The sequence below is a fragment of the Macrosteles quadrilineatus genome, unplaced genomic scaffold (genome assembly GCF_028750875.1).
Source record: "Macrosteles quadrilineatus isolate MER2022 unplaced genomic scaffold, UCM_ALF_1.0 Scaffold_5__1_contigs__length_97177068, whole genome shotgun sequence".
Lineage (NCBI taxonomy): Eukaryota > Metazoa > Arthropoda > Insecta > Hemiptera > Cicadellidae > Macrosteles > Macrosteles quadrilineatus.
The window spans coordinates 69467540-69489400 of NW_026542598.1; the positions used below are offsets into that span (position 1 = coordinate 69467540).

At 35.2% G+C, this 21861-nt stretch overlaps 1 protein-coding gene across 1 annotated transcript; it reads right to left on the bottom strand.

Moving 5' to 3' along the window:
- Nucleotides 1–3428: 3428 nt before the first annotated feature.
- Nucleotides 3429–21267, bottom strand: LOC128994731 (centrosomal protein of 89 kDa-like). Its single transcript, XM_054419476.1, has 11 exons — nt 20954–21267; nt 20172–20343; nt 19277–19475; nt 12670–12782; nt 8217–8416; nt 7798–7936; nt 7296–7476; nt 5912–6079; nt 5174–5405; nt 4816–4985; nt 3429–3960 (listed from the first exon to the last, which is right to left on the bottom strand). The coding sequence occupies exons 1-11, from the start codon at nt 21119–21121 to the stop codon at nt 3852–3854; spliced, it is 1851 nt and encodes a 616-aa protein (XP_054275451.1). The 5' UTR covers nt 21122–21267; the 3' UTR covers nt 3429–3851.
- Between the last annotated feature and the right edge of the window lie 594 nt (nt 21268–21861).

Consider the following 21861-nt stretch of genomic DNA (forward strand, 5'->3'; position numbering starts at 1 on the left):
TAAAATTATGGAAAACTGCTCAGGGCTGCCCTAGCGGCCTTTAAAGTTTCCATGTTATCCTTATAGAGAAAAGATTTTTTTACATTTGAACAGATTAATACTTTAAATTTTTACACTTTTACTAAGTGAACAGCTGGTTATATTTATCTGGTTGAAATGACAAAATTTGTATTATTTGGTGGCTTAAAAATTGGTGTTTTACTGCATAACACTTTTTACAATCCTTTAAAGAATTAAAAATCATGATATGTACACTAATTTTGGCGTGATTTTTAAGATCTGTGTTTCTCTGCAACTAAATATTATTCATGTAATATTATTATTAAATATTATTACTCTGTGTCCAGAGTATCAATGTCATATAAACAATTATTTGCAATCGAGTTTCATCTAATATTTCAAAAGATGGCACCTGCCTTCTTCACTTATGATTGTTAATCACTTTATGATTTTTTATAATGTGTGCTCAAGAACTTATAGGAAACTGCCAATCTGAAAACATGACTGTGTGACATTCAGATATTTGGATAACATTTGTAAATTCAATTCCATTTTTGTCATGGTGCTCGGAAGCTCATTTAGATGACAGGATCTCACATGGGAGCTACAATTTCAAGATCAATGGCGCATTACCATCTACTAATGTATGAGTAACCACCAGGATGAGTAAAACATGCTGGTTTAAAATAATGAAATGGTTTTATTTAGAAAATAAAGTATATAAATCAGTATAAAAAGTTATATAAATTTGTACTCATGACAATATTTAAGAATGTGAGAAGACATAATTTACTGTATGCAGTAGAGATTGTAACTTACTGTAGAATAATTTGATTTTACATACAATGTTTTATTACTGTAATAAAAAAAGTATAAGCTGGTAACTCACCTTTGTTTTGTAACTTTATATTTTAACAGTTCAGTTAAATTATTTTTACAGAGAATGATAGAGGAAGTCAATTCAGTTTTGAATTGGCAAGATACATTTATAGCTTTTATCCAAATTTAGGTTTAATTAATTTTTCGAGCTACTATCATGTCTACACACACACACAGTGCTCAATTTGTAAAAAAATGAGGCGTTGGAACTGTAACCTATTAAATAAGATTAGTACCTTTTTATGCCAATATTTTTATCTTTCTGAAAAAGACATACTGGAATGCTGTTTCCGCCGAAAATCAAGCACATCGAGCACCGCTCTTACAAAAAAAATTACAAAACAGTTAACATTCTGAGTACTTTGGCCTAAATATCCTTTTAGTCTATTGTTCGAATACGAATACTTCGAAAGTCTAAATGTACAGTTACTAAATTTGTAACCAAAGTGTAACAATTTTAAATGTTAGGGTAGGCATATGTAATTCTTAAAAAATATTAAAAATTAATCGAGCATTACCTTATACTGAAAGATTAAAGTAATCAAATTACAACAATGATAATTAATTTATACTTTATATTAATTTATAATTATAACTACTAAAATATTTCTAAAATGTCAACAATTTTTTAATATGAACACTAATTTATAAGCTACATATTAGCTGATACAATTAGGCTACTTACGCTAAATTCCACTATAGCTTTCTATAGTGTAAACATATGGACGGAATAGTAAAATTCAGAGACAAATTACTTGAGCGACTTTAAATGAAGACATTATAGTTTCACAGTGAGCAAATTATTTTGATTATTCCTTTGGAGTTTTAATCCAAAATTGTCAAGTAAATTTGATTAAAAACTTCTCCAAAAATAAATTATACAACAAATTAAATTATACCTCGAATACTTGAACAGAACCGGTATGGATCATAAATATAAAAAAATTACTTTACTGGCCTAAATCCTACAGTAATAGCATTAACATGGTTTAGTCAGTTTCATTTAAGCAATGTTAAATCTTCTATAGGCTACTATGAATACGCGACATGAAACTTTGTGAACAATAAGGCTTTTAATTGCTCGAATTCGAGCAACAGGTACACTAGTAATGTTTATGTTGGGCCAGAAACATAATTTGTTTGTGTTAATGATCCATACCGGTTCTGTTAAAGTATTTGTGAACTATACCAAATAGCTGAAATGACAATACTAAATGAATTACTAATTTAACTTGAATACTTATAATTATGAACTAGGCCTGCCATAGTCTCCTCTAATACAAGTCGTTGGTGTGGGGCAACACCACACAGGCCAGCCTTTCGCCATGATAACAACAGTAATAAGAAGGTTTAAACATAAATATTGGACAGACACTCCATTATAATTTAGTGCAACAGTTGTTTCGGTTTGCCAAGACAGAGGTGTTGCCACTTGATTTGTCTTGCCGGGGCCTTGTATTAGAAGGGGCTATGGAACTACAAATGCACACTTTATTCAAGCTTTTTAATTAACAAGGATGGATATAGCTTAGTTAAAAACACCCACTACTGTGTCACATTCCCCGCACAACTAAAGAACACCATTTAGTTTTTTCAATTAAATACGTTTTATTTTTGTCAACTACCAGCTACTGTGCAGCCAGCCAATGTGATGAAATAAAATATACGTTTTTTAATATCTAAAAAGCATTATTGAAAATGTGTGCTATAGAAATATTTTAGCTGAATTAACAGTAACAGAGCATATTTTACCTTGATGCAAAAAAATGACCTAACAAAATTCTCTAAATAAATGTGAAAATATCCGACAGTGGTGATATAGCGTTACAATACTTTATCCATCTCATTCCTCACATCTATTAGCAGAACAAATAAAAGTACCTTAACAAGACATTGATTTTATCAAATTTAAAGGCATCGATGTATACAAGTAGCCAACTACCATAGTTATATAATGGTTTGAATTAAAAAGGCTAATTTAAAAAATGGTGGTAGGTAAAAGTTATTACAATCAACAGTGGTAGACTAACCTACTTTCATTAATGATGTGAATGTTTCGATACTAATATTTTTTCTTGTTTCTATGCAATTTGTAATTAAATCAATATGCTTCTAGGGGAAAGCGGTCCAAACCCATTAGAGTTTTGTGGATGTGCCGGAAATTGAACCCATCCCTCCAGTACTGTAGTCAAAAACATTTACCACTAGGATAGCCCAATTGAACACTTTTAGAGGATCTACTCACAAAATACCACTCAGAACATGTTCACACTACACATTAACATTTTAACATGATTAACCACAAAAAAGGTTAAAGAAACCAGATTTAATTGCAGATTGGTCTTAAAAAAAGAAAATGAAAATCCCTAAAACAACATAATTAGGAATATTTATATATTAGCTTGCTTTTAAAAATTTATGATCAAATACTAGAACAAAAAATTCACAATTCACATAATTGTTTAACATATATTTATAAATAAAACTGCATTTGCAATGTTATAAAATAAAAATATTAAATACACACAGCAAAAAATGCTATTATACTTTATGGAAGTTCTCCTTGATTTGCATCAACTCATTAACAAATAAACTAATGAACGGCATAGCTAGGACATTTGGGGAATCATCCTCTAGTAGACAAGATACAGAACCTTTAAAAAGTATCTCAATTCTATTTTACTCTTTCTCTGGATATATGATTGTGTTTTACTAATCACCGCGAACTTTACTCTAACTCAACAATTTCCAAAAGTTGAAACGATAGTGTTTTAGCGGCCCCAGATTAAATTATAACACAAATAAATAAAACTTAAACAGTTTCCAACATATAGCTAGAAATTCCTTATTTGTTTGACTAGATAAATCACAATTAAAACAGGAGTTTCCAATAAATGACTAGATGTTTCTTTTTATACTGACTAGATAATGATTGGTCAGAGTGAGGTTGCAGGGGAGTTTGGCAGTGAGGGCTATCCATCGTCTGAAGGGAGAAGCTCCGCAATTCGAATTGACTCTTTGACTCGTTGATTGTCCGCCGTGGCAGCTTCCCACACCAGTTCTACTTCTTCTTTGCTTTTGCTGGAACATGATTTTAATTAGGTGACACTACACCATTGTCTTGTTGAGAGGAAAAACTTAAACTCAAATTATGAATAAGCAAGGTATCGAATCTGTAACTCTCACATTTAAGTTTGCGACACTGGCCTCTACGTAAGCCACACACCTGAAAAGCAGTATTTTAACAACATGAAGGCATCTACACATAAGATCCGATTATTGTGATGAGGGAGATATTTTAAGAATACTAATTAAAGATTATTTAGGGTACATTAACAAAATTATTATTTTTAGCTGGGCTGAATCTTCAAGTAATTCTTAGATAAAGGGAGGTGTTTGACTAAATGTAGTACATGGATTATGACTGAAATAGATAGCATTACTGTAGAATAGGAACTCTCATATCTGGAAATCTTAGTACCGTACCGAGCATAGGTTTAATAATGTTTTGGTTGCATAAACTAACACTCAAAATCCCAAATAAAATTACAGAGTTCATCAATGCAAAGAGTGTCCAATACAATGGTAAATACACAAAGAAGCTTGGATTTTTTGTAAGATAGTTGTTGAAAAATACCCAACAGTAAAGCCACTAGAAGTCACTAGATGTTGCTGAATTTAATTTAACCTATCTAGACGCTAATGAATCGACTGAGTCTGAAAAGTAGTGTACAGAGTATAACATAAATAAATGGTGTCCTAATAGACAATGATAATCTGAAAACAGATGGACCTTAAGAAGTGGTCAAATCATATTCCAGTTGTGTGTAAAATTCTCATTTAATTTTTTAAATTCCCATGAGCGATCAGCAAAACAACTAATAGAAAACCCAAGGTCAAATATGAAGACTTTTACTGTATTAAGAGTTTGCTTACATCTTTTCTTTCTGCAGCTGTTCAATGGCCGCATCTTTCTCTTTGATGACAGTCTTCAGTCGCCCCATCTCCTTCGCCCAGTTGGCTTTGGCTTTGTTCATGCCTGCTTCCTGTGCCTTCATCCGCTGCTCTAGGACATCCAATTGCACCTTTGCCCCTCGCTCCAAGCCCTGCAACAAATTTAGATATGCAGTTTGTCAACACACATCTCATTTTCAAAACTGTTTGTTACATAGTTTTTATCATTTAGATTACACAACTCAAATTCCCATGTCTTTTTTTCTTTTTGCTTATGACATTCTCACAATAGGACGAGGAATCTACTTGCATTGTTAAAAGTCAATAGCACCAAACAAACCTTCAGTTTGGTCCTGAGTGTGTCCATGCGGCTGGCGTTGTCGTGTCCATGTCGCACCACCTGATTGGTCTCGTGAGTCCGATCAGCCAGCTGACGCAGTAATGTCTCCTGGTCGCAGATCAGCTCTCTGCTGAACGCCAGAGCTTGTTCCAGCTGCTGCTTGAGCGTGGCTCGCACTCGTTCACATTTCCGCACTCGAGCATCACTCGTCTCTGCACGCCCCTCGGCTTTCCTGCAGCAGAGAAGTAAAAACTATCATGTCGGTCATTTTACATTAACAGGAAATTTAAATAACATTAATGTTATCAATAATTTATCAATAATTGTCAAGAAAATCTCGGAAATAACAACATATTATAAAAGCATTACCTATTACTATTACTAACTACAGCAAACTTTCGCTGTATTCTTGGCCAAAGCCAAAAAAGTAAATACAAAACTGAATAGATAAGTTTCTAAAAACTTATAATAATTGCAGCACTATACACAGGGCTGGGATTGACCAATAGGCTCCAAGCATACCATTCTGAGGTCACTAAAAGTGAAATAAAGCGATTTAGTTACATAGAAATGTGCTTCCTAATTAATAAGTGAATTGCACACATACTTTAAACACCTAGGAAATAATCTCATTAGTTTTACTTCCACACTTTTGGCCGAAATTCTTGGAGCATATGAATAAACATAAAATATAAAATAAACCAGAACAGAACTGAGAATAAAAATATAACTCCTTACTTGAGTTGTTTTTGCAAATTCCTAATCTCATGATTCAGCTGGTCTCTCTCTGCAGACACTGTTACCAACTGTATGTCCAAATCTGGACGCAATGACTCCAGAGTGGCCAACTTTCGAGTCAAAATATCTCTTTCTTGTTCATATCTATTCTTAAGCTCTTCAAACAACCTAAAAACAAATTCAACGATAAGTTAGTCTGATAAAAGTCAGTGTGGTAAAGTTCTGAAACAAAAAAAAATGTGTAGACAATAGTTCTAAATACCTACCTATAGTAATTTACAGTCTTTCTTAAAACTAGGGATGGTCAAGTCTCGAAATTTCGGGAAATTTTCGGGAAATTTTAAATCTCGTTACACGAGACGAGATTTCTTTTTGGCCGAGATTTTTATCGAGACGAGAATAAAAAAAATAAAAATAAAAAAAAAATTAAAAACGCCTGCAGAAAGTCAATGCAATACCCGCAATACAGGAGCGTGTTGTAGTTGCGTTTCCTTTGCGAAGGCGTTCTTATTTAATTAATTCTATAAATGTAAATATTACTTTAATTATTTTAATAATATTACTTTAATAACATTTGAGAAGTTTTGTTAAGTGTAAGTAGTGTGAGGAATGTATAATACTATAAAAAGTCAAAACAAGTAACTAATTTATAAAAATTAATATTGCTTTTATTTTATGATTTATTTTATTTTAGGATAAGTTGAACTCTATCCTAACTGATATCTTTATATTTCCTAATCGTAGGCGTTTTTAATAAGTTAGGCGTGATTTATAAAAAAATGTTATGTTGATGTTTTTTAATAAAAAAGATAGTAAATATTCTTGCCTATTATCATTATTTTTGTATTTAAACAGTCATCTAACAATGTTACAAAATCAGGTAAAAATTTTGAACGTGCATTTCCCGTTGTGTATGAGAAGGGAAATCCCGTCTCGAAATTTTATGAGAAATAAAAAATCTCGTCTCGTCTCGTCTCGAACTAAAAATTCAATCTCGTCCATCCCTACTTAAAACCAAAGTCCAAGAAGACAATAGAACATCTGAGACCAATATCTATTTTTATTTTTTACTTAAGGTTTAAGTGCATTTTCCATGTTTTGTGTCCAAGGGAGTGGTTCAAATCTGGAGCTGTTACAATGTAAAATCAACCTCTAGTTAGAATGCATCATTAATTATTAACAGTCCGACCAATATCAAATGGCATTTATGTGTCTAGAATCAGCTCTGATTGTTATTAAATTATGTGAAAGAAGAAAGAGCAGAAGTGGAGATCTACCCTATATTTTCACTTGTCCATAAATCAGGAAATCCTACCACAAGCAGTTTTAGCTCTCAATAAACAATAGGCCTAGAGTACAAAAAATAGTTTACCAGTCTACCAACCTCTTACACTCGTTCACTGAGGCAGTATGGACGGCCACTGGTATCCTGTTGTCTGCCTCATTCTTGAGTCGCTCCAGCTCGTCTGTCAGTACTCCGAGACGACCCTTGAGCACAAACACCTCCGTTCGCGCCTGTTGACATCGCTCTTCTGCCTGCTCCAGGTCTAGTGTCAATTCTGTCACTACAGGAATCAGAACAGTTAGTGTTTGTTCTGCTTCGTTTTCTGTGCCTACTCGTCTACTGTATAACATAACTGTAAATTATTAAGAAATAGTAGGTTTATCTGTGCTGTGTGACATGGTAGAGGAACAAATAAACTGTCCTCGCTGTACTACAATAGAACAACTATAATATAGTATAGCCAACAATAAGAGATCAAAATATAAGTTATAGGCTATATTAGGAAATTACTGTTTAAATAAAGACAATATGAAGTGAATTTATATTATGTAGATTATTTGAGTGTAAGCAGTTTACTTAAATAACCCATGTTGGTACTCACATCTAGTTTGATAGGCTGTATGAAGTTCATTGAGCTTGCTCTGATTTAGTTTGGTTTGTCGCAGAAGAAGTTCGTTTTGTTCCCTCGTCATCGCTGCTTCTTTAGTAAGCACCTTCCATTCTGCATAGGTCACTTCACCCTTGGGAAATATTTAACTTTGAATCCAAACAGTTCATCAAGGTTTTTTATAGAAGAATACGCAAAATATGATTATGTTCTTGTTTTGAATTTCCAGAAAACTGTCCAATTATAGTTTGACATTGTCTGTTTCGTACTTAATTTACTACCTATAACAATTTGTGTAGTGGAGTAATCTAACTTGTTTAAAATCAATTGGGCTTTACCATTTTATTAAAAAAACTATGCTGTTTTACTTAATACTCTCATTTTTTAATTCTCACAAACTTTTCAACACCTACCTTTTTGTTGGCTTCCACCAGCTGGGCGTGCAAACTCTCATTCTCAGAGACAATCTCTTTGGTGCGGTTTGTGAACAGCTGCATTTCCCGCTTGTAGTTGGAAATCAACTCCTCTTTTTCCGCAAGCGTTTCCTCAAACGCTTCCAGCAATGGAGCCATTGCATTCATTTCTGCCCGACTCCAAGTGGGTTTCCATGAGCCTTAAATAAGCAGAAACTCTAGATTGAAATGAAATGAAATGAAATGAAATGTTTATTCGTCACATAAGTTTACAAGATTGTGATTTTCACATATAAACATATGACATGTCAATACCACTTTACTATCTAATAATACCTTATGCTAAATTCTTTGTTTTTATCAATCCATAAAACCTAAAGCTAAGTTTTTATAAAATCATCTAGGGAATAAGGACACAAGAGAATGAGATAAGATTTTAGTTTTCTTTTAAAGGATGACATATTTTCTTCAGTTTTAATTTGATCTGGGAGGTTATTGTAAATTTTCCTACCCATGTACCATGGCGATCCTTCATACAGAGCTGTTCTATGCACAGGATATTGAAGATCATTCCTGTGTCGGGTGTTATATTGATGAGTGTAATTTTTCGACATAAATTCCTTATAATTTCTTTTTACAAAGATGCACAGTTGAAAAATGTAAACTGCATAAATTGTCAAGAGTTTCATCTGAATAAAAAGGGGGCGGCAAGAAGAACGTGGTCTGGTATCAGCTAAAATTCTAACGGCAATTTTTTGTAAGATAAAAATATTCTTGGTAATGGGGGAGCTGCCCCATGAGATAATACCATAGGAAGACCTAGACATAAAATAAGAATGATACACAGCTAGAGCTGCATGCAAACCCGAAGACTTATAAACCACCCTTAGACCAAACAGTGCTTTTGCTAGAGACAAGCTAATTTGTATTTGATGATCAGACCATTTTAGATTTTCATTTATATTTACAGCCAGGAATTTAGTATTTGCAGAAGATTGTATGGAATCACCTGATTTTAGTTTGATTGTTATCTCACCTGCCTTCAGTTGTGGATTATGGAAATGAAGAAGATGAGTTTTGGAACAGTTTAGATGTAGTCCGTTTTGCGCAAACCAAGTTATCATGGAATCTAAATCTCGGGATGAAATGTTAGTTGCAGAAAAAATAGAAGGTGCTCTTACTAGCATTGTTGTGTCATCAGCGAATTGAATAATTTTGGAAGAAATTGAAAAAGACAAGTCATTGATGTAGAGGATGAACAGAAGAGGCCCCAATTTAGATCCCTGCGGAACACCATGGGTTACTGAGCTCCATTCAGAAAAATGTTTGACACCGGATTTATCTTTGATGACAACCTGCTGATATCTGTTAGTGATGTAACTAGAAAACCATGAAAAAGATGATCCAGATATCCCATACAATCTCAATTTCTCCAAGAGAATGTCATGCCTGACACAATCAAAGGCCTTAGACAAATCACAGAAAACACCAAAGGTTCTCTGTGATCCGTCCAAGGCCTCCACTGCCTCAGAAACTAGATCGACTATTGCATCAGACGTGCTTCTCTCCCTCCGAAAACCAAATTGATTCTTGTTCAATAAATTGTTTGGTTCAAGAAATGGAACAATTTGTGAGAGAACAACCTCTTCAAATATTTTTGAAAACACAGGTAAGAGAGCCACTGGTCGGTAGTTTGAAATTTCTTCCGAATCCCCCTTTTTAAATATAGGTATAATTTGAGCATACTTCAATTTGTCGGGGAAGACTCCTGTCAGCAGTGAAATGTTGATAGAATGAGTGAGTGGTTTTATAATTGAAGAAGCCAATGATTTTATTACATTTGTAGGAATTTCATCCCAGCCAGTTGAACTTTTATTCTTTAATCGATTGATGCAGGAGATAACATCGGATTCAGAGACAATCTTAAATTCAAATGCATGTGGGACATTTAGAGGTGCCATTTTTGCTTTGGCTATTGAATCTGCCACCGAAACCTGGGACTGAAACTTATTTGCTACACCAATGAAGTGATGGTTCATGCAATCAGCTACTTTTATAGGATCGTCAATAACCTCCCCATTAATTTTGATTCCTAGACAAGGTTCTGTTTTACAATTTGTACCGATTTCTCTCTTTACAATGCTCCATGTTGTTTTACCTACATTATCACTATTCTCTAACAAATTTAAGTTGTACCTCATTTTGGCTGCCCAAATTACTTTCCTAAAAACCTTCTTGTAATTTTTAAAGTATTCTAAGAAAACAGGATTTGTATTATTTCTAGAAATTTTATAAAGCTCCCATTTTCTTTTACTGGATATTCTAATACCTTTTGTTACCCATTGATTATTTCTCCCATTTTTTGACAGAGATTTCTGTTTAATTGGGCAATTATTCAAAAAAGAATCATAGAATATTCCAAAGAAATTGTTGAAGCTACCATTAGAACTAAGGTTTGACATGCAATTAGTCCAGTTCTCTTCAATCAGACCGTTTAACATACCAAGAACGTTTTCCTTCTTTATGACCCGCTTCGACAAGTATTTTTTACATTGGTTAGGCCTTATTTCATTTTTTTGACAAATTACCTGACCTAAGTGGTCAGATATCCCAAAGTCCACTACTTCACAAAACTTATCAATACTATTTACATTTGAAATTACATTATCAATACAAGTGGCTGTAGTTGGTGTTATTCGAGTATACTCCTTGATCATGGCATTGTACCCAAAAGACTGAAACAAAGTTTTAAACCTAACACATTTTTCATCATCAATTTGCATGTCTATATTAAAATCCCCACTTATGTATATTGGACACAAATGTTGTTCTGCCTCAAGGTGCTGTAATAGTTTTTCAAAGCTTGAGAAAAAAATCTTTAGGTTTTGGTCATTCGGAGTCCTGTAAATTACAATGTATATTGTTTTGGTTGACTTTTCATCACTCATTGTTTCAATAGCAGTGCATTCAAAAGCTTCTTCAATTGCCATAGAATCGATATCTTTCCTTTCTTTAAAAGTGATATTATTTTTTGAAAAAATACATACCCCTCCCCTACTTTTTACATTTCTGTGGTAAACTGAGGCTAGCTTATAGGAGGAAAAACAGTTAGGCAAGTGAACATCATTTGTATCCATCCAATGTTCTGACAAACAAACAATTTCTGGTTCAAGTTTTAAATGATCTAAAGTAACTTTTAAGACAACAAATTTACTTAAACTTGATCCCTGAATATTTAAGTGAGTTAACAAACATTTTTTTAGAATATTTTTTTATATTTTACATTAAACTTTACATTTTTTAATTGTTTTGGCTTATTTACACATTTATCTAAGGCTAAGTTACATGCACTTGGGTTGCTGACGTTAAGTTTTTTTGAAGATCACTACTATTTACATTAGTATTTACACTACAGGTACTACTTTTATCAAAAGACATTTTGTCAGTAGAGGTTGTTGTCACACCTTCAGTTGTGTTGACCGTGATGTCTGCTGAAGCACCACTTCCTGAATCATTGGTTTTGTTCATGACATTAAAGATGTTAAGTTTTATTTTATTTACAAAATCATTGTAAGAAAGCCCACTTCGGAGAGTTCTGGAAGAGTTCTCATCATTCACTATGATCACTTTGGCATTTGTCCTTTGTTGCAGCTGGCATATTCTAGTTACCATGTGCTCGACAGGAACGTTATCCCTGACACAGCCCGCTGGTGAACAAACTATTAACTTTTGGCCTTTCTGTCTTACGTCCTGTTCCAGAGAATCGAAAGCTTTGTCATAATCCCTGATGTCTGGTTTACTGTAATATTTAGGTTTGGTTACTAATCCATATACTGAAACTTTGTTAATTTTTTGATAAGTTAGGTGTGAGTGTACAAAATCTGTTGTTAAGGGTTTCTTGAAATGTTTTTTAAATGCTGTCGCTACACCTGCAGTCTGCTGATTATACTTGATATGGTTGGTTAATCAGTTTGCTAGTTGTGTACACAAATTGTGATAAAACTGTGCTCTGCCTTCTCGGAATATATAGTGAGAAATCAACTGTGAACAAGAAGGTTGTACCTGTTTGCTGAGTTTAGTGTCGGTTTTGTCTTCTTTTCATTTGCATTGGGATAGGAATCTTTTTCAGGATTTTTGCCATAGTTATGTTTAATTTAGAGTTTGCAAACACAAAGTTTAGTCTAATATAAACATTTTTCAACATTTTGGAGCCGCAAAGCTTGTTATTTTCAATAGAGAATATTTTTATTATTACTATCAACAGCCCGTCATCATAGACTGTTATCATACACATCACACGAGTAAGCTTGTTGACTGCAGAAAGCTGTTCTTGAATCATTGTCATGTCAGTTGAAAATTACCTCAAGTGCAACTGCAAATCATACTGTGCGTAAAACTAAAACAGTATCAATATACTATTACAAGAATACAGTATTTCATTTTATTAACTCACTCCTTGAATCAGACTGAGATCTGTGTTCTACTCCAGAGTCTTCACTTGCTGTTGTGACAGGCTCGCCCTTCTGAGACAGCTTGTTCTGAGCTTTGGCTAACTCAGTGTTCATCCTAAAACCAGAAATAAGTTATTACAGTCAGATATTAAGCTGTGTTTAACTATAGATTTTACACTCTTTGCTAGCAAGATAGCCTATTTTAAAAATCAGAGTCACAGTTTATTTGTTTTTTTTTCATACCAACTAGGCCTACCACAATATTTAACCATACAGTCATTTTGTCAAGCTAACAATTATTTTGTCAAAAGCAAGAATGATAGACTAATTGAACTTAAGAACTTGAGAATTGGTGGCTTAAAGGAACAAATAACGCTATTATAATTAATTGAAGATATTCTGCTAAGTTGGAATAAAGCATACTACAAGAAGCAAGGAAGAGCCTGTATTGGGTTCTTTTTTGATCAGCAAATGCTCAATGAGGCATATAGATGTCTCAACAGCCACACTCTTGCCCCCATTGCTAGATTTAGTGATGGTTGCTAATGATCTGTCACATTGAAAAATAATTGCCAGAAGTGATAGAAACAGAAACATATTTCAGCGCTATTTATATCATCAGCAAGGTTGGTTTCAGTAACTAATATGTTCGCTGCGGTTGCGTGATGGCTGGCCTCCGGGTGTGAGAATGCTAATGCGCTGTGTGGATGAGTGCACAAAAACGTTTAAATTTAATTTCATCCAAAAGGAGAGGCATATTATAGCATGTACTGCGTCCCAGTTGTTGTGATCTCATGTCGTGATGTCTGTTTGCTCATGAACTGATCTCTAGCTAGTCTCTGGAACTCCGTGACTTATAGCGTTCTTGGCAGGCTTGAATTTGTTGTTATTTCTTTGATGATAAGTTCGGGATCATTTGGCTTTTAATTTTTTATCGTTCCTACTTTAGATGTTAGGTTGTCTATGTCTATGTCTATTTTCATTTCATTAGCCCAGACCCATAGCACAAATTTAAAATTTTATATTCAAATGATTAGTTCCATATCAGATCTGATTTCTGCAATGCCTGTAGTAGCTTCAGTTATTTTTCAACTTCGACAGATCAGCTTTTACTCACATTTAGACTTGATGTTAAGACAGCCATAGGATCCTCCATAAACACAGAATACACAGTTGACTCTATTGCAGAACCATTTTTTGCTTTCATCCCTGAAAAGCTGACTATAATCAGCCTTTCAGTGAAACCAACGGTTGCATTTTGACTAACATTGTATTCCCTCCTCTGAACCCAGAATCACCTTCACGCATACTTTTTACAGGTGTTTTATATCATGGTTCTGAAATATCAAAGATAGCTCCAATAAGTTTAGGTAGGTATACTAGGTTTTTACAACACCCGTATGAGAGCTTCTAGGTAGCCTACTTGAGAGCTATTCAATTCACCGCCGAGGAAGGCTGGGTAAGTACAATACTTGACTTGACTTATCTCCTTTCACTCCTGCACGGAGCATAGGGCCTCCACGAAACAACGCCATCGGACTCGGTTGGCAGCCAAGGCTCTCACTTCCCTCCAGTTTTTCCCTGCATCTCTTATTTCTTCTTCTATAGTTCTTCTCCAGGTCACTCGAGGCCTTCCTCTTCGTCTATGCCCCTGGGGATTCCAGCTCAAGGCCTGCCTCTCTACAGCATCTGGATCTTTACGAAGAGTGTGTCCAATCCATCGCCACTTGCGTTTTTTAATCTGTATCTCTACAGGTTCTTCATTTGTAGCTTTCCACAGCTCTCTGTTTGAAATAACCTTCGGCCAGTAGATCTTCAGTATTTTTCTCAAACATCTGTTGATGAAAACTTGGAGCTTTTGTGTCAAAGATGAAGATACCTTCCAAGTCTCACACCCATATAGCAACACAGACTTGACGTTGCTACTAAATATCTTCAACTTGGTTCTGGTTGAAATGTCACGAGCCTTCCACACTGGATATAGCTGTACAAAAGCAGCATTAAATTCTTGACATTACATCTTCATTAGCTCCTCCGGCTCTTGTTAAGACACTTCCCAGATATGTAAATCTGTCCACCTCTTCGATTTCTTCATCTGACATTCTGAAACTGTTGTTATTCGCTACATTTATCCTCATTGATTTTGTTTTCTTTACATTTATTTTTAAGCCTGTAGATTGTTCACTTTCCAAATACTGCAACTTTGCTGTCATGTCATCAAATCTATGGGACAGGAAACAAATATCATCAGCAAAGGCCAGTTCTTCAAGCCTCTGTTGTAGTCCCCAGGATATGCCTCTAGCTCCTTTCTCTGATATTATTTGCAAAACCTGGTTTAGAACTAACACAAAAAGTGTTGGTGACAGAACACAGCCTTGCCTAACTCCTAGCTTTACCTCCAAAGGATCACTTAGTTTACCATTATGAATTACTCTACAATGGTAATTTGTGTACATCTCCTTTATAAGAACTATTATTTTATTAGGGATCCCAAATTTCCTAAGTGCTTTCCAAATACTCTCTCTTTTTACGGAGTCAAAGGCTTTCAGGAAGTCAATAAAAACAAGATACAAACCAACTCGGAACTCATTACTTTGCTCGATTATTATCCTCATCATATTTATTTGGTCTGTGCATGAGCGGTTCCTTCTGAACCCAGCTTGCTCCCTTCTCAACTTCCTATCAACAACCTCTTTGATTCTGTTCAAAATAATTCTTGCGAATATTTTCCTAGGAATTGAAAGCAGAGTAATACCTCTCCAGTTCTCACATTTGGTTGTGTCTCCCTTCTTCGGCAGTTTATATAATAATCTTGTTTTCCAGTCTTTTGGCATTGTCTCTTCGTTCCAAATTTTATGAAATAAAGGCTTTAAAATTTTTGCTTCCAACTCTGGATTAGCTTTCATAACCTCCGGAGTAATGTTATCACTTCCAGGGGCTTTCCAATTCTTTGTTTCCTTCAGTGACTGTTTTATTTCTTCTTCGGTAGGAGGGCTTATATTTATGTTTTCTTCCTCGGCTTCAAAGTTTTCTTCTAAGTTTTCTTCTATGTTGGGATTATTTTCTTCAACTTCCATAAATAGTTCAGTAAAGAACTCATGCCACCTTTTCATTTGATCACTTTCACTAGTTAAGATCTTTCCATCCTTGTCCTTAATCGGTCTGTCAACCTTCATTCTTTTCTTTGACAATTTTTTAGTTATATTATACAGCTCTTTCATGTCACCTTTTCTTGCCGCGTCTTCAGCTTTCTCAGCATACTCATTCGTCCACTTTCTTTTGTCTGCCCTTGCACTTCTCTTCACTTTGATATCTGCTTGTCTATATTCTATTTTCATATCTCTCTTTTGTCCTCGAGTCTTACAATTGTTCAACTAATCCTTCACTTTCTTCCTCTCCTCCACTTTCCTCCATGTGTCTTCAGACATCCAATCCTTCTTTCCCACTTTTTTCACTCCCAAAACTTCATCTGCTGTGTTAGCATATTCTTCTTTAATGCTCATCCAGTGAACTTCTATATTGTTGCTGTCCATGGATCCGAGAACTTCAAATCGATTCTGTAATTCAACGGTGAAGTTTTCTTTATACGCTATGTCTCTAAGCTTCAATGTATCTATTTTCTTCGATGTTTTCTCGATTCGATTCAATGATGCCGCTATTTTTAATCGTACAGATGCAACCATCAAATGGTGGTCACTTCCAATATCAGCACCACGTTTATTTCTCACATCAAGCAGGGATTTTCTCCATTTTCTTTGAATCATAAAATGGTCTATTTGGTTCTCAGTAACTGAATCAGGAGACACCCATGATACCTTGTGACAGTTTTTGTGAGGGAATATTGTACCTCCTAATACTAGGTCATTTCTGGCACAAAAATCAATAACCCTTTCTCCATTATCGTTTCTGGCTCCTAGCCCATGCTTCCCCATCACATGTTCTAGTCCAACATTACAATGGCCCACTTTTGAATTCAAATCCCCCATCAGGATCAAAATATCTCTCTTGTTAATGTCTTGTAAAGCTGCTTGTAGCTCTGCGTAAAATCGTTCCTTTTCAATTTCTTCATTTTGTTCTGTGGGTGCATAACACTGTACTATTGTAACATCCTAATTCTTGAATAAAATCTTGCTGTAATTATTCTTTCTGAGATAGGTTTCCAGTCTATCAGGCTCTTCTTTGCATTTTTACTAAGTAAGAATCCAACTCCATTTTTGTGCTCATCTTCCTCATTTGCTTTCCCAGAGTAAAGAAATGTTGTGTTATGATCTGATTTTATTTCTCCAAATTGATTCCACCTAACCTCACTCAATCCCGAAATTTCTAGTTTGTAATTTACCATTTCTGCCACTACTTGCTTGAGTTTTCCAATCTGGTATAATGTTCTTACGTTCCAAAAACCAATTCTCGTTGTCCATTTCAAGCCAAAGGTCGTTGCCATAAAGTCCTTCCGGTTGTTTCTCAAGGTTTCAGTAATAGGTGTTTCTCGAGTGAACAGGTTATTGGCCTATCGCACCCAAAGCTTGGTGGAGGGGCTGCCTCCTGAGCCTCCAAGCTTGCTCTAGAGTTGCTTCAGCTGTCGGGTCTCATGACATAGCCTACTTCCTGGGACGTGCATTCTGCACCAGCCAGGTTGCAACTCCTAAGGATCATCCACAAGATTGAGCGATCCCCCCTCACTTGGTTCTGTAGGTGGGCCAACACCCAGTGGCAGAGGGTAGCTCTTCGCAGCTAACAAGTGAGAGTTGGAGTTTAGGTGTGGACCAGTCTGTCGAACCAACCCCGCATGCAAGGTTTGGCCGGAACGGCATGAAAGGTACTACCACTCCCTAAACTCCCTGACCCTCCTTTTTCATACCAAACTAGGCCTATCACAATATTTAACCATATACAGTCATTTTGTCACTAACAATTATTTTGTCAAAAGCAAGAATGGTATACTTCTTCTTAATTGGACAATGAAGGCTATTATAATTAATTGAAGATATTCTGCTAGGTTGGAATATAGCATACTACAAGAAGCTAGGAGGAGCCTTTGTTGAGTTCTATTTTGATCAGCAAATGCTCAATGAGGCGTATAGATGTCTCAACAGCCACACTCTTGCCCCCATTGCTGGATTTAGTGATGGTTGGTAATGATCTGTCACATCAAAAAATAATATAGTTGCCAGAAGTGATAGAAACAGAAACATATTTCAGCGTTATTTATATCATCAGCAAGGTTGGTTTCAGTAACTAACATGTTCGCTGCGGTTGCGTGATGGCTGGCCTCCGGGTTTGGGTAATGCTAATGCGCTGTGTGGATGAGTGCACAAAAACGTTTAAATTTAATTTCATCCAATAGGAGAGGCATATTATAGCATGTACTGCGTCCCAGTTGTTGTGATCTCATGACGTGATGTCTGTTTGCTCATGAACTGATCTCTAGCTAGTCTCTGGAACTCTGTGACTTATAGCATTCTTGGCAGGCTTGAATTTGTCGTTATTTCTTTGATTTCGTTCGGGATCATTTGGCTTTTAATTTTTTATTGTTCCTACTTTAGATGTTAGGTTGTCGATTTTCACTTCATTAGCCCAGACCCATAGCACAAATTTAAAATGTTATATTAAAATGATTAGTTCCATAAGTTATCAGATCTGATTTCTGCAATGCAGTAGCTTCAGTTATTTTTTCACCTTCGACAGATTAGATTTTACTCACATTTAGACTTGTTATTAAGACAGCCATTGGATCCTCCAGAAACACAGAATACACAGTTGACTCTATTGCAGAACCATTTTTTGCTTTCATCCCTGAAAAGCTGACTGTAATCAGCCTTTCAGTGAAACCAACGGTTGCATTTTGACTAACATTGTATTCCCTCCTCTGAACCCAGAATCAACTTCACGCATACTTTTTACCTAGGTGTTTTATATCATGGTTCTGAAATATCAAAGATAGCTCCAATAATTTTAAAGGTAGGTATACTAGGTTTTTACAACAACATCCGTATGAGAGCTTAGGTAGCCTACTTGAGAGCTATTTAATTCACCGCCGAGGAAGGCTGGGTAAGTACAATAGATAGGTATGTTATAACTTATCACGCTCAATGCAGATTCCTCTATGGATGACGTAATACAGACCGTATGAAAGGTTTGGGTTTGGACAGTTTTTTGTTGTTGGATACAATACAAGGTTTATTAGAATTCATAAGGTGTCAGAGGTGATAAACGTGAAGGTTGCCCACACACACAACATGAAGGTTGAGGGTACACACACAAAACTCACGAGGGGTAAGTTATGTGGTGACCACGGAGCAGAAGGCTAAGATAGTTCTAATTTTGCCTATAATAGCGAAACGTTTCATGGAAACCAATCACTTCAGCCATATTGAGAGAAAAAATGTTTTCTTGTTAGTTAACAGATAAAAAATTAAATAGGCTTAACCATCAGCATTTTAAGCTATTGAGACTCTCAAAGAACGCAATGATCACACTTATTCTTATTTGCCCTAAAAAGGTTTGAACTCTATTAAAATGCAATATTGGTAGGCCCAATAAAAGATAAGTTTCACGATGTATGTTGTACCAACAGCAATGTTTACAAAGAAGTTAGATTAATTTGTTTACCTCATAACCAGATTTTTAAGCATGAAGACATCCTGTGCTAGCTCTTTACTCCTCACTCTCAGTTTGTCGATCGTTTCTGAATCTTCATTTATTCTCCTGGAAAGGGTTTCCCTCTCCTGCTCTAGCTTTTGTTTTGAAGAATGTAGTTCTACAATACGACCTTCCAAAGCACGTAACTTGACTTCTCCAGAACCATAACCTAAAAAAAAAAAGTTGCAGACTGAAATGTGAAAGGCATTAAATACAGGCTACTGCCTGCTTTAAAGGTATTAACTCAGGGGAGGTATAGATGAGCATACGATGACAGCTGTGGGCTTCTTATTAGCTGAGGGAACACAATTACCGTAACAATACGGTTTGTAGCCATCGGCCTCGGTGGTATAGTGGTTAGCGCTCGGCTGATATGCTGAAAGTCCCAGGTTTGAATCCCGCTGGTGGCACTAACTTTTTGTCTAAGATTTTTTCATTATCAGCAAGTTTGGTTGGTTTGGTTCGGTTTGACAGTTTAATTTTATTATTAAGTCATTATAAAATTTTAATTGAGCAATTTCTAGATTTATTTAATGAACAGAATTATTTTTCTATTAGTAAACTTTTTTATATTATTTCATTATCAGCAAGTTTGGTTAGTTCGGTTAGGTTATGATGGTTTAATTTTATAATAAAAAAATTACAAAAATTGAATTTGAGGCATTTTATAATTTTATTTTATGAACAGAACTATTTTTGCGATTAGTAAACCTTCATTGCCAAAATGCCTTCTACTACAGCGCTGTTCACGGAGGAATTTTGAACTAATGCCTCAATCGTACCTCCCCTAAGTCAGACCCCTGCTTTAAAGGAAATGTTTTAACTTACTGGTTTAGGAATTGAATGTACAATAGGTTAGGACTACCTGTATTTAGAAGATGCTGGTTTTCTCTTTTAAGCCTTTCAATCTCGGCAACAAGATGCCTTTTGCTCTGCCGATGCCGACACTTTCCTCTCTCCGACACATCCGGACTCATACTTGCTTGTTCATGATGGTATAAATTTGCTTCACTGAGGGAGCGTTGATGAACCAAGTTCTGTAAAACAGTAAAATAGCAATAATTTAACCTTTTTTTCATCAATAGGTAAGGTACCTACTTAAGTTAAACCTGTTCTACCTTGAGCAAGACTTGAGGTCCTTCACAGCCTTACTTAAACAAACCCTGATCATGTAAGCTTAAGTTACTATAATTTAGCCTACTCCTTTCACAAAATTTAGACGGTTTGAGGGGAAGCGATACCACCCCCTTCACTTCTCATTAGCTATGAAACAACAGCCGGCAGCTGATATATACATTAAACTAAAAAAAAATTGTGGGGGAACCCAGGAAGCATTCCCCTTAAACCGCCAAAATGTTGTGAGTGGAGTAGGCTATGTTATAGTAAGTTAACTTAAGCCTACATGATCAGGATTTTATTGATTAACTTGACCGTTTTAGACAGTATAGGCCTATACCTTAGATAGTTTTATTAGCCTAACTGTCAATGTAACTTGTTGGCAACCAAGTTCGGTTGCTTTGTTCACCTATTACAATGTACTTAGATAGAACACTTTTTACACTTTTTTTTTTTGATAGCCTAACTTAACTTAGGCCTAGCCTAATCTGTAGCCTACGTAAACTTGAACAAAAGTAAATCATATCTTACCTTTTTATTTCTTCTCGAGTGTCGTTGGTGTCTCTGTGATGAACCAAAATCTGTTGCCAAAGAGCTATTAATTCCTGTTGAACTGGTTTCATCAATTGGAAGATCAGTTACAATTGTAGAAAAGAGAGGAAGCTCTGGTACAGTAGGCCTAGATCGTGACAGTGCCATCACTGCTTATAAGATCATGGATTGTACAAAACTATCACGGTCACTTTTAACAACATGGAAAAGATACAACATGTTTACGTTTTATAAACTCAAAAGAAATGCAACAAATGTGATATCAAACAGCACGTCGTTGCCTAGAACTAAGCTAAAGCTGGTAAACGGGTGGGAATAGTTCCAGGTACACACTGGTTCCAATTTCCAATGTAGAACATTATACATCGAACTATTCGAACTTATAGGCTATTTTACTCAAACTTAAAAGCCAAAAAGATTTATGGAAACTTCAGACTTATGTTATGGATCAGCATAGTTTATATATACAGGCTGCTATAGTCACAAATATAACTTAACGACATTTTAAAAAGTTGAAGTTTCAAAGTTTGTTTTGATTTGATTTGTATCCATATAAACAAATAACAAAACAATTGAAAGGATTCGTCTGCTGAGTGCTGTGACGTTGTGGTGTTGCAGGGCAGCCAACGTCTTTTGGAACAGCTAATATAGGGCTTTCTATGTGAAATGTATAATAAACATTATATATTAGTTGTAAAACCAATATTTGTATATTAGTATTAGTGAAACCAACAGCAATTATTTATTTATTTATTTTGATGGCAAACACAATTTTTACAATAGATTTTATACTGTACATGCGACAAGATAAATCTTTTTTATATGCTGGTAAATATTGTGCAGCTACATACAGAGATACATGCAATGATGAATTTTCAATTAAAATC

Coding starts and splice junctions, on each gene's coding strand:
- LOC128994731 (XM_054419476.1), bottom strand. CDS start 21,121: ATGGCACTGTCACGATCTAGGCCTACTGTACCAGAGCTTCCTCTCTTT. Junction 7,937..8,216: donor TGGTGGAAGCCAACAAAAAG/GTAGGTGTTGAA, acceptor ATATTTCCCAAG/GGTGAAGTGACCTATGCAGA. Junction 5,406..5,911: donor AATTTGCAAAAACAACTCAA/GTAAGGAGTTAT, acceptor TCTCTGCTGCAG/GAAAGCCGAGGGGCGTGCAG.